This window comes from Dipodomys spectabilis, unplaced genomic scaffold (assembly GCF_019054845.1).
Source record: "Dipodomys spectabilis isolate Male_0828 unplaced genomic scaffold, ASM1905484v1 ptg000108l, whole genome shotgun sequence".
NCBI lineage: Eukaryota > Metazoa > Chordata > Mammalia > Rodentia > Heteromyidae > Dipodomys > Dipodomys spectabilis.
Window position 1 is genome coordinate 6,519,642 of NW_024870785.1, and position 13,819 is coordinate 6,533,460.

Here is a 13,819-nt window from a genome sequence, read left to right on the forward strand (position 1 = left end):
TTAATCTAATTCTTCCTCCAGTTTCACTAACTTCAGGTGACCATGGGCAGTGCTCTGACAATATCAAGTACCAGACCTAAACATGCACTAGACATACAGTCTTATTGGAGATACAAGACATTAAGAAATGATTGTCAAAAAAATCAACCTCCTTAGCCATAAATGAATGCAAATCAAAACACTGAGATACCACCTCACCCCAGTTAGAATGGCTATAATCAAGAACTCTAATAACAACAGATGCTGGAGGGGATGTGGACAGAAGGGAACCCTACTGCATTGTTGGTGGGAATGTAAACTTGTTCAACCACTTTGGAAACTAGTTATGGAGGTTCCTCAAAAGACTCCACATAGAGCTCCCCTATGACCCAGCAATCCCACTTTTGGGCATTTACCTGAATGATCACAAACAAGACCATACTAAAGCTACCAGCACAACTATGTTTATTGCAGCATTATTTACCATAGCTAAGATATGGAACCAACTCAGATGCCCCTCAGTAGATGATGGATCAAGAAAATGTGATATATATACACAATGGAATTCTATGCCTCCATCAGAAAGAATGACATTGCCCCATTTGTTAGGAAATGGAAAGACTTGGAAAAAATTATAGTAAGCCAGGCCCAAAAAAACATAGGTCCCATGGTTTCCCTCCTTTGCAATAGCTAGTATATGTCTGAGACAAGCAGAAATGGTCAGATAAGTTGATGTTAGGTGAAATGAACCCCAAGATAAGGACTCAAATGGTTTTTCTTTCTTGCTACTGTTTCTAACATATTTATAAGACGATTTCTTTGTTGCTTTGTATGTCCCTCCCCCATGGTATAACCCCTGTTTTCACTGTATTTGATGTTGGTATAATTTGTGGAGGGGAAGGGAAAAAACAAATGGTTTAAATAGGGATACAGGTGAACCCATTGAACAATGAGATGTACGAGACATTATGTTGAAAAATGAACTTTACAACTTTGTCAGGGGGTGGGAGGGGCTGGGATGGGAAGGGGAAACAAAGGAGGAGGCAACAATGCTTGATAAGAAATGCATTCATTAGGGGCTGGGAAGGTGGCTCAGTGGTAGAGCGCTTGCATTGCATGCCTGAGGCCCTGGGTTCGATTCCTCAGCACCACATAAGCAAAAAGAAAAAAGCCGGAAGTGGCGCTGTGGCTGAAGTGGTAGAGCGCTAGCCTTGAGCTGAAGAGCTGAGGGACAGCGCCCAGGCCCAGAGTTCAGGCCCCCTGACCGGACCCCCCCCCCCAAAAAAAAAGAAATGCATTCATTACCTTGATCATCTAATTGTAACCCCTCTGCATGGTATTTTCACAATAAAAAAAAAACTTATTAATAATTAAAAAAGAAATAATTGTCAAAAAAAGAAAAGTTAATCAAAAACACTAAACTTAATACCCAATCCAGCGAAAAACTTTTCAGGAATCTTTAGGTGGGAGCCCCCACTTGCCACTTTATACAAGACAGACTTCCATTTGCTTGCCTTTTTTTTTTTTTTTTGGTTCAAGATTGAGACTCAAACTCAGTACCTGACATTTTCACTCACTGGCCAAATGAACCACGCCTCCAACTCCCAGTTTTCCCTTTATATTGTCTCAGGGACAATTAACTAAAATATGTAACACTCTTTATGCTGAATAAGGAACTTGAAGGGTATGTACCAAACTAACCCTTAGTGGGAATTTACCTAACATTGTGATACTATTGGGTTTTTTTTGGTCCTGGGGCTTGAACTCAGGGCCTGGGCTTTATCCCTGAGCTGCTCTGTACTAAAGGCTAATGATCTACCAGTTGAGGCACAGTGCCACTTCTGGCTTCATGCATGCATGCTTCAAGCACTCTACCACTCACCCACATTCCCAACCTCAATAATATTGTTTATCTAAGGTTTATCTAAGTGGCTAGATGTGTATGGTAGGAGGAATGAGGGTGTGATGGAGCCAGTGCTTAACATGAGGAAATGAAGAGGAAGTTTTTCTACTTCTTGTGTTATTTTCTTTCAACCAGAGAACAAAGGTATCATATGTGAGACACATTATTATTAAAATAGTCGATACTTTGATGACATACCAAAAGACCTAATTTACAGCAAGATAATATATTATTACATTTGTCCTTAAAAATTACTAAGCTGTCTAGTATACCAATATTAAAAACACAGAATAAGTAATATCTTCTTCACCATAAAATTATTAGAAAACAGTTTTTAGATGGGTTTTCTGTGGTGTGATTATTCATTTAAATAAACATCTCTAAATTACCCAAGATGTATTCAAAAGTAAGCGAAGACAGTGTTAATTTTTTTAAATCAACTATTTACTTATATAATTTAACACTAATATTTCAGTATTTTTTGTTCTACAGCTATACCAAGCAAATTCCTATGCACTTTAAAAAATACAAAAACAAAAACCTATTTCACATGTCGTAGAATCTGAAGCGGAGTGTAATTTGAAGTTACATTCTAGTATTAGGACTTTTATCAGATTTTTCTCTCTCAACAGCCACATTTCTTTGATGGAGTAATTTCTGAGAAGCCTTCCCAAAAAACTGATAGGCTGTGGTACTGCACACTACAGGCATCTCGGCTAGTCTATAAAGTTCTTCCCATCACAACTCCAATTCCTTAACTTTGGAGCTCTAGATTTTTCTAGAAGCAAAAAACTGAATGACAGAAGGCTTGACAGATGCTTTCTCAAGCCTAAATTACACAAGGCCCATAAGTGAACTGATTGATTCTGCTATCTTGTTTCTAACCAATGTTCTGATCTGTTTGGCTCACATCTAAACAAGATAAGAAAAAAAAAATTAGTGGATCCTGCCAAGAGCATTTTAAATCCTCCTGGAATCCTGATGCTAACTCTTCCATTTAGGTATCCTCAAAATTAGGCTAGAGCCCACACTAAAGACCCTTGAGTTAAATCAGGATGTAGAAGAAAAAAAAAAAACACTCGTCTAGAGGTAAAGGATAATTTGCTTGGCTGTGGAATTTCCTACTTTAAGTTCAATAAAAGTAGCCAGACGTGTGAGTGTACCCTGGGGCAGGCTGTTTTGATGTACCACTATTTTATTTTTCAAGTCTTAGGACTGTGGACCTTTGCTTAATTTTTGGCTCCCATAATACCACTTCACATCAAGTCCCCATTAATCTCAACAAAGGAGTGTTCCTATTGTCAGTTGTGCCCTATTCATCAGTCTTTAGACTATCCCTTCTTTTTCTCCTTTTCCAGAGCAAAATAACCTATTAGCATTGGCATTCTGCCGAACACTGATTGCCCAAATGCCGAACACTGCTTTCTTCGAGGTTCCCATCCCCAAAGCTCTTGCCTGGCATTGTGTTGGTTGCTGAAAGTGCACCCTGTGTCAGGCTGGGAACTCTGGAGCTGGCAATCAAGAGTTCACTGAGAATCCAAGGATAGACTTCTCAGTCCTCTAGAGAAACAGTCTTTTTGGTAGATACTTAGGTTTAGGAACAGAGGTGCTGAAATTAGCCTTTTAGGGCTTCATGGGTTACATTTTGGGTTGTTTGTTGTTTTTTTTTTTTTTTTTTTCCTAGAGATGATATACAGAAGGGTTACAGTTACATAAGCCAGGTATTAAGTACATTTCTTTTTTTTCCCCTCATTTTCTCCCAGTTTTTTCCCTCCTGTTTCCTCTCTCCTCAAGTTGTATAGTTCACTTCCAATATAGTGTCCAGTGAATATCACTGCTGAATTAGTTCACCCTTTTTTCTCACCATCACACTTAACTCTTTGTGCACAACTGGGATTTCACTTCACCCACCTAAGGATTTTCAAAGAGCAGCTAAAAGTTGTTTGGAATTTGATAATCCTCTCTTTTTTGTTATCTTGTTAAACTAATGCTAAAGAGAGGAAGTCTGTTGTAAATAAAATTCATAGGTAGTTGTTGCAGCCACAGAATTAAGACTGAAATCGGAATCCACTTTTTGTTAAATGATGCCATTATTTTGTGAAAACTGTTAATTTGTGCTATACAGTTTTAGAATTAGACTTAATTTACCACCAGCTTTATGTGTGTATTTTTAGTTTGGGCTGACTGCTCTTAGCATGTCAAGTATGATTGAAATTCTGCTGACAGTAATTCTCTCTCAACAAGTACATTTCTGTTGTTTGATTCAACCTATACTAGAGCAAGTCAGACATTCTAAAGAAAAAAACTACGGAAGGATTTTCAGCTTTTCTACCTAGAAAGTAAGTCTGCTGTTAACTTAGCCTGAAAAGTCCTACACTCATCTCCACATCCCATTTCCTATTTTGGGCAGTTTTTCATAAACTCTCCTTTCATATCTCTGTATTCCACTGAGAAATATTTATTAATTTAGAACCTCTCCCTCTCTCAAGATTCTCTCAAATGTGTATACTGCCACCACACCAGCACCATGGTCATTGTAATTTCCTACTTAAGTATTTGCAAATTAGTTTGTCACAAAGACATTTTCTTTTCCCCTTTTCAAATGCTTTATGTTGTGCAAGAAAAAAAAACCTGAAAAATACATGAATACACAATAGCCAGCCTTAGCTCATGGGGAGACCCCAAAATCCCTGTTAAATATAACAGCATTAAATTATTATAATGACTCATTGTAGAATCTTTAGGCTCCTGCTCACTTCAAGATAGGTATGCATACCTGCAATCAACCAAGCTTTTCCTTGCAAGGATATAGAATCAGTTAACACCATTCAAGAAATAAATCAAAAGTGAGAAATGTGATATTCATTATTCATTTTTCCTTCTCCATTTATAAGCCAGCTATATGTCTCTGTTACCAGGTAAGTGATTCTCTAACCTCAGCAAGCACAAGAACCACTTGTAAAGTTTGGGCTGAACTCCAAGAAGTAGCCAGCTGAACAAGCAAGTTAAGCAAGCTTGAGGCCAGGAGCTCAAACCCCAATACTTAGAGGGTCCGGAGACGGATGGACTCCATCTCTAGTTTCTGATTCACTAGGTCTGGGGTAGAGCTAAGAATGAACATTTCTAATAAATATTCAGATGATACTGGTGCTGTGATCTCAGGGACATTTTGAAAACCACTGTTTTAACTCCTTATCTTCCATTCTTTTGATTGTGTTTACAATATCTATGGAAGGAAAAGAACCCTTGGGTTGTGACACAGGAGAATGCCTTGAAAGATGCAGAAGAATGGCCAGATTTGTTCCTGACCTTGAATGGTTTCTTTTGGTGGACTGTGCCTTTCCAAGGTTTTGAAATGATCTTTAATACTCAGGAATGAGTGTTGGAGCATTTCTGGAGTGGTCTTAAATACCAACCAGTAGATTAGGTCATGATCATGCAAGGAGTCAGAAGTAGAGGAGGGGGAATGAAACTATAATCATTGTCAAAGGGGTGTTTTCTGTAGACAAGTGAATGGAGCTATTGTACACATGCCAAGCATGTGGCCTAATTATATTGCCTGTATGAGCATGGCACGGAAGGATCTCTTTAGAGAACTTGATTTGTACAAGTTTGTGTTTAGTCTGATGGCAGCAAGAAAAAGCCTGGAGAACTTGAGCCTGAATCTTAGGAACTTGTACATCAAAGGAACAACGTTCACATTTGTTGAACAAATCTAGTTTTTCCAAATCTAGACTATAATTCATGAAAGTGGGGAGAGATCCTAGGGATAAAACATCATCCACAGAAATAAGCAACTGCAACAGGTGATAGATCACTGGTCTATCTTAGTCAAAATATTGATGGCAATAATTAGGATCACATGGTGACCTTAGGAGGCAAGTAGTCCATGATTTAAGTCTAGAGCTTAGTCTCTCTGAAAAAGCAAAGTATGGAGTAGGTACACTTAGATTCTTTGCCCTCTCCGGTCTATCTTTGACACTCCCTATATGTAAAATGTTTGTAAAAAGTTAAAAGTTGTATTAGTTGCCAGAGTCTATTGTCTAAAAGGAATGGAAGACCTGCTTTAATGTTAAGAATGGACACATGACCACATATTTTGCTCTCTTAGGTCACCACCATTCCTCTTCCACATGAAAATGAAGATGGTTTTGTGTTCTTCAAATTTCCCAGTGATATAAGAAAATGATTCAGGTGGTCTGATCTGAACCCCAAGGGTCAAAGCCAGAAAATATAAGGGACAGTAACTATTACCTGACCTCCAGAGGTACAATGCCATCTTGTCCTGAACACCACACAGGTAAGAAAAAGAAGCTGGGATAGCCGGGCACTGGTGGCTCACGCCTGTAATCCTAGCTACTCAGGAGGCTGAGATCTGAGGATCGCAGTTCAAAGCCAGCCCGGGCAGGAGAGACCGTGAGACTCCTATCTCCAATAAAACACCAGAAAACCGGAAGTGGCACTGTAGCTCAAGTGGTAGAGCGCTCGCCTTGAGCTGAAGAGCTGAGGGACAGCGCCCAGGCCCAGAGTTCAAGCCCCACGACCGACAAAAAAAAAAAAAAGAAGCTGGGATACTGCGGCAGATCCTCTGTGATAGTCACATTAGTTGAACAAGGACTTACAAGGCACACATGGGGGAAGAGTGACCCATTGGCAGCTGCTCCTTGAAATAGAGTCTGCAGATCAGATGGCATGTTACAGATGAGGATGTCAAAGACAAATTCAGCTTGAAATAGACATAACAAGAACTAGTTATATTTCAGCTGGGTTACCAGTACTTCCTGTTGCCGTTGCACTAAGAGGTTAGAAAATGAGGTTGTGAGGAGGTCTCCGTCCTATTTTATGTGGTACTAACTTAGAGGAAAGGAGTGAAGGCAGGTTTCTGTGGCTATTGTGATCCCTACATTCAAAACCCTAATTCTGGCAGACCTCTGAAGCTCCATGAAGCACTGCTCTGTACACCTGCAGAAATGGAGGAAAAACTTGAAAGTTTTGAAATCCTTAGAGACAAACCAAAAAGTCATAAGCACTTAATGGGTGTGGGTGGATATCCATCAATTCAACAAACGATAATTGCCAGACCTCGAAGGCTCTAGAAATACCATACAGAATTTACATACCTGTGCTTCTCACTAAGAAGAGGGGTTATAGAGCAAAATGGCTTGGAATTGGATAGGTTGAAATTACGTAGTTAAATTGTTGTTGGAAAATGTTTATTGGTTTCAGATATAATAAATTTTAAAGGGTTAACTTGAATACAGCAATTGTGCAGCACCAACAAACTAGAACAGATACTTATTGAAGAAATATAACTATGTAAGGCCTTGAACTAGCTGTTGTAGTTCTTAGGATTTGTGATTTATAGCTTTTTTCTCCTTTATGAATTGTACAGTAAAATCTACCACAGAAATAAAATATTTTGATTATTTTAAGAATTTTAATGTAGTAATGATTATATTAATGGTAAATCTCTTCTAAAATCATTGCCTTGCTTCTGATTTTTCCACTATCCATTTCATACCTATATATAAACTACTACAAATGTGAAACAAAAATGTCTCTTTTAGAGGCCTGATATTAATTATAGCACAACTATGATAAATGAGTCTCTAAGCAATGTAACAGAGGACTCAAAATCCAATGCTCTTTTATTATATGGTATGTTGAAGTGCCTCATCTAGCATATTCATTCCAAACATTTAAGAGAATGCAAATTCATACAAATAACCCTGAGTAAATTATGCTGTGGTGAATGCTTCTAAATCTCTCTCAGATGCTACTAAAACTTCTTTACACAAGAAAAAGAATGAAGCCCAACTGTGTATTCAGAATGTAACTTCAGTACTCAGGGGTATATTTTCATTTGTTTTATAAAATATTTAATACAGAAACTAAGGAACAATACAAGTGCTTTTAGGATTCTAGAAGGTTAGTTTTGAAGCTTAGTTTCAAGAGTTAGAGTCTAACTGACTTGCTACTGTAACAGAGGTCCTGAGACAGCATGTTACCTGTTAAAATTTTTTAATCAATATTCATGAAAATACAACAGCTTTGTGTTTTTCTCTATGAATAAAATTATCCTAATTTTCTAACACATCACTTTTGCATTAATAAAACAAAGGATTTCACTTACCAGATATGAAGCAGAAATTCTTAGAAGAAGCAAATTGTAGCCCAGGAATAAATGTCTCTTCCCTTCCCCAAGCAAAAGACTTGGCAGGATAGAAGGGAGGTAAATCTTAAAGAAAAGTTTTAGTAAGGAGGCCAGGTATATCAGCCTGGAATTTTACAATCTCATTGAGATGAATCAGAAATCACTTGAAGGAGACTTAGGGCTTAAACTGATTTAGTTTTCTTAGAAAAGAGTAGAACATTCCCCGATTCTATTTTTTACTTGAATAGAATAAGCCACAATGTAAAATGTATTAGTCTGTTTAAATATTGCTTATTATTTATATTTCCAAATCATTTTCTTTTTGTTATGAAATAATCATTAGCATTTCCATTTTATAGATGAAGAAAGGTAGAAAGAGAGAGAGAGAAATGAGGTAACTTGGGAGCCAGAATGGAGAGAAGAAACAAAAACAAGATTAAGAGACAAAAGGACCATGGTTTAAATATAATTAGACCACTTACTAACAGGAGGCAAGATACTTCGACCTCCTCAACCTGTCTTTCCATCTGTAAGATAGAAATAATACTACCTACTTGACAAATGGGTCGCATAAGGCATATGCAAAATACCTACCAGAAAGCCTAGTATAAAATTAGTCATTCAACACAGGGCTCTCCCAACCAACCCACAATCTCATTTTCTTTACCTGGCACAATGCAAATATAGTCAATCTATAATGCTATTGTGAAGGAAATGAGATGGCAATGCCTATACCGTTTGGGGGCCAGCTCAGGGCCCAGTTCATTTGTCCTGTCCCACCCTTACCCTAAGTGGTGGTGCCACAGTAAAATCTAAATATTGGTTCCATTACAGAACCACTTTGGCACAAACATTCCATTGATGGCAAGTAACTTAAAAATTTGTCTGACCTAAATGTTAATCAGTTACTTTAATACATCCCCAGTAAAATCAAATTCATTTCTAGGGAAATCTTATCTTTCAGTTATTATGAAAAAGCAATTATTATTTTTACTTGAAAATATGTATTCATTAAACATATTACTACTAGAACTTCTGCAATACATATTCTTAACAATGTATAAACTATTTTACCTGAAAGACAGAAGATAAAATGTATTCCTTCGGATCTACATGCCTAGTATACATGCCTAAGCCTTTAAATGACCCTATTTAGTTTGGCTTCAAAGATATTAGATAGATTTTTAATTTTTCCCATTTTCCCTAAATAAAACAACATTGTAAGGGTAGTAAACACAGTAAATAATATAAATATGCATAGATAAAACAGATGAGTGAAAAATATGGATCAGATCTGCATTTATGAAGCAATGACCTTCAAAACTGGCAGGGAGCTGGTAACAATGTTCTTTACAAGGAAGCAATTACAGTATAGACCTTCTAATATATATTTTCATTTTTCCTGGTCTACAAATACATTTACATACCAGAAGGAATAAAAGAATGATGTGGTAACTGTGGCAACCTTCTTTGAGAAGGTTACCTTATTACCTTAATAATCACATTCTAAATGCCAAATCAGTATAACTGCTGCAGAAGGCTAGACCAATACCTTAACAGAACTGCCTACAAGGAAATTCACCCAATGTGACTATCATGACTCCCACCCAATGATACTTTTCTAATCCTGTAAAATCCTAACTGAGCTCAATTATCTCAAAAGTCATAATGATCTTTTAAAAATAGCTTATCTAAACATAAACATGACATACAACACTTGAAGGAAAGAGTTCAAATTATGGAAAATTTAAAAATATATGTTACTGTAATCCTTAAAACATAGAAATACTGCTAATCAGAAACTCACCATCCTATCCATTCGAATTTAAAAGATGCTGTACCCAGGGTTTGACAAATAAGCATGTGTGCACATGCACACTGCTGAAATGTGCAGAAGGAAGAGTTGGAAAGAAAAGCTCAATCTTTCAATGTTCAAAACACCTATACATGAAAAATATTCATTTCATGTAGGCTATTGTCTTTTTTTTAAACCTTTCCCCACATGGATAAAGGCAATTCAAATAGTGGAGTCAAAGAATGACACTACATACACTTTAGAATTCCTGTGGTTTTTAGATTCCCAAGAAACAATGCACAATCACTAATACATCTAGACCATGGACACTTACTATAGGGTGGCTATATTTACACCATGCTTATTTTTTAGAAAGTTAAATTATAACAGTACAAAAGAAGAGCATCAATAAAACAAACACAATCACAATAGGATAGGCAAACACAAACCCAATACAATCCTGCTTAGCTTAAAAACATCTTTTCTCAATGACAAAAAAAATTACAACACCTATCAACCAACCAACCTCATAAGTTCCACTAACTGGGAAAAATAACCATTTTCCTTATTGTAATGCCTTAAAGCTACAGAATTATCAATCATTTCTCATGGAGTGGTGATGTGTTTTCATTTGTACTCTGTACCCTGGCAAAAGTTAATGACCTGCTTCAGAAATTTTATTTCACCATACAGCACAAAAATATTCTTAAGACTCATGAAGTCTGAATCTCACAATGCCCTTGATAGGCCATTGTGTAAATGCTTTAGATTTCAAAAGAAGGTTATAGGGCTTTTAAAGCTCTTGACAATGTACTCAAATAGCAAAGATGTCAACTTCTTTTTTCCCCTCCTCCAAGAAAAGAAAAAAAGAAAGAAAACCTGTGCATAGTATAAAGATACAATAGAAACAAAAAGTAACATGCCGCTTATTCAGCAAAGGAATAATACATGACATCTATCATATTCAAGTACAGAAAATCTTCTCATTTGATGGCTAGTATCTTTATGACTGTATTTGAATGGCTTTATGAAGATATTTTTCTTTTTTTTTTTTTAACCTTCATGGATATTGGCTGCAGCTAGCACTAAGACCCCACAGCTGGATTTTTTGGGGGGTGGGGGGAGTGGGGAAGGGAATGGAGAGAGAAGTAGTAGGCTGAAGTGAACACAAAGTCTGCAGAGAACAGCTGCTCCTCTTACACTACCCAGCGTCTTTCTCATACATCACTATTTTATGCTATTGAGCACTGTCAGCAAAAATAATAATAATAATAGTAAATCAGTTGGGTGGGGGAGCTCCCTGAGGAAGGACCTAGGTGGGCAGTTTTTTAATCTGCCACATCTGAACTGAGAAGGCCCCTCTGGTTGCATGTAGCAAAGGCAAAGGGATCAGGTGAGACCCTCTAACTCAAATTTGCTTCTCCACAAAGAGCAGTTTCTGACGGCGAGCGGAGGAGCCTCCTCCGGCGGATGAACTGAACACGGGGGCATTGTCAATCTTTTTCAACCTCTGACTTTATAAAGGGGAGGGGGGAGAGGGGGGAAAGAATGGGGAGAAAGTGGGGGGGACGAGAGAGAGACAGACAGAGAGAAGGAGAGAGGGAGGGAGAGGGAGAGAGAGGCAGAGAGAGAGAGACGCTGTGCCTGCATTCCTGGGAGAGACTACTACTCCTGACGCGCCACAGAGCAGTAGTGAAGGAACACGGGCAAGAGGATTGCAAAAACAAATACCCTTTTCAAAACAAAAACCATCAGCTTCGGCAAGACCAGAGACGCAGCAGCGTTCTCATCTTCTTAGCGTGTTCGTTTGCTTTTTCAAGTCACCCTTTTCTTTCTGCCAATCCCCCGAATCGCTGGAACTTGTTGCTAAATGTTTACCTCACGCCCTCTCTTCCTCTCCCCCCCCCAAGGCCAGAAATGGCCAGATTCGGGGATCCAAAAGCGGGAGGGGGGGGAGAGGGGGGAGAGAAGTATCTCAATCTGTACAGCCCTGAGGTCTGGGCTCCCTTGGATAGGCCACTCCGCATGGGCTGCGCGTTCCCTTCCACCTTCTGAAAGCTCTGACTCACAAACGCTAGGGGAGAAATTATGACATAAACCTTTATCCTTCCAAGCAGACTGATCAGACGCGCCCGGCCAGTCGGCCTTACCCAGCCCGAGAGCCGAAGCCTGCGGCTCCCCCGCCACCCCCCCCACCCCACCCCGCGCCCCCTCGACGGGGCGGCCAGGAGAGGAGCCCTTCCCCTCACACCCCCTCCCCTCCCCCCGGCCCGCCTCCCTCCGGACGCCCGCGGAAGGTGCTCGGTTCCCCCCCTCCGGGCGGGCTTGAGGAGCCCGGACCCGACGAGCCCTCACCGCCCCCCCCCCCCCGCCTCACACACACACCGGGGAGGAGTTGGGGGTCCGGGACGCCGGGGCTCGCCGGGGTGGCGATGCGCGCGGTCCCCGGGCCCCTGGGGCACAGGCTCGGGCGTCCTGCTCCCGGGGGCGGTCCGCCTCAGCCAGGGGCGGACAAAGCGCGGCGCGGGGGCTGAGGCGACCCCCGGGCGGCGGAAGCCGGCCAACTTGGCCGACTTGAGGGGGGGGGCGGCCGGGACTGAGGGGGAGAAGGGGGTCCCGCCGGCGGGCGGAGTGGCGCGGCGCGGCGCTGACCTGGATGGTGCAGGTGTACTCGCTGTCGTCCAGCAGCCGCACGGTGCAGCTGTACTCGCGCTCCAGGCTCCTGCTGCTGCCGCTCATCAACCTGCTCAGCATCTTCCCGCCCGCTCGCCCGTTCCCCGGGAGCGACGCGGCGGCGCTGCGGACGGTGGACCGCGAGCCCCTCAGCCCGGCAGCTCCGCGCCGGCCCCGGGCACCTGCACCATCACCCTGACTGGGTCGCCGCCGCTGCCTCCCGCTGGCCCTGCTCCTCCTTCTTCACCTCCTCCTCCTCCTCCTTCTCCACAGCCGCCGCCGCCGCCACCGCCTCCCCCCCACCCCCCTGCTGCCCCGAGCAAACGCCGGGCTCTCTTCCCCGGTGCCCCACTGCCCGTGTCTAGCTCGTGGGGGCGGGGCCTCGGCTAGAAGAGGCCAATGGGAGTCAGCGCGGCGGAACTGAGTGGCAGATCGGGTAGCCAATCGAGATAGGGAGCTGGGGTGATGAGCGGGTGGGAGAAGCAATCACTGCGGAACAATCGTACCTAGCCTAAGCCCAACCAACCCTCTGGGCGTCCCAAACCCTCAGCTTCTCGGTTGTTCCCGGTGGTTCCTATGGATGCGGATTGCCTTCCCCCGGGCCAGGTGTGGACACTCGACTGGATGGAGGTCTGCTGCCTGAAATACTATCGTGCCCTGCCACAGCAACCAAGTCGCGAACCCAGCAACGCCGTCGTTCCCGCCTTATTGGGAGCCAGGGCGAGAAGGCGGCACCTGCCCAACACCGGCACCTCGTGCTCCAGACCTGGGGTCGGCCCCCACCTGTGCTGTACGTACCCCAAGTCGGCCCGGGGGGCCTCTGTGCCCCGCCCCCTTATTTAAATGAGAAACAGCTGCTTTGCAGGAGCTATTAAGTAAAAGCTGCTGGGACCAACCAGGTCCGTAAGTAAACGAGTTTAACCCCTAGTAAAAAAAAAAAAACCTGCTCTAATACCCTATGCCTCCTTTTATTTTCAGAAGACAAAAGGAATCTGAGGCTGAGGTGTGCTCCCCCCTCCCATCCCCGCTGGTGAGGAACACCGGAAGTCATCGATTCTTTCCCTGCACCTTTACAACTAGAATTATTACATCTTCAGAACACATCACAAAGGGGGAAAAAATTGATTGCTTCCCTTCCTTTGTGCCTCCCCCCCCCCCCCCATTCTTGAGACTCCGAGTTCTTTGTCAAAATATCACTGTGCTTCCTGGAAAATGTTAATGAAAGGAAATGATATTAAATTATCGTGTTATTGGGGTGTAACTCTGTGGTAGAACACTTGACTAGCATGGGCAGGGTTCTTCTGGGTTTTACTCT

The 13,819-nt window shown here is 41.8% G+C and overlaps 1 protein-coding gene across 5 annotated transcripts in view; it reads right to left on the reverse strand.

The window, feature by feature from the left end:
• Frmd5 (FERM domain containing 5) overlaps positions 1-12,857 on the reverse strand; it is a 238,372-nt gene extending 225,515 nt beyond the window's left edge. For 3 of the 5 annotated variants that reach the window (XM_042687990.1, XM_042687988.1, XM_042687989.1), the window contains exon 1: positions 12,484-12,732. In XM_042687990.1, the coding sequence (XP_042543924.1) occupies positions 12,484-12,585 (102 nt within the window). In that variant the 5' untranslated portion in view covers positions 12,586-12,732. Of the gene's footprint in view, positions 1-12,483 lie in introns of all 5 variants that reach the window. The other 2 variants (XM_042687991.1, XM_042687987.1) reach the window with 1 other exon arrangement.
• Between the last annotated feature and the right edge of the window lie 962 nt (positions 12,858-13,819).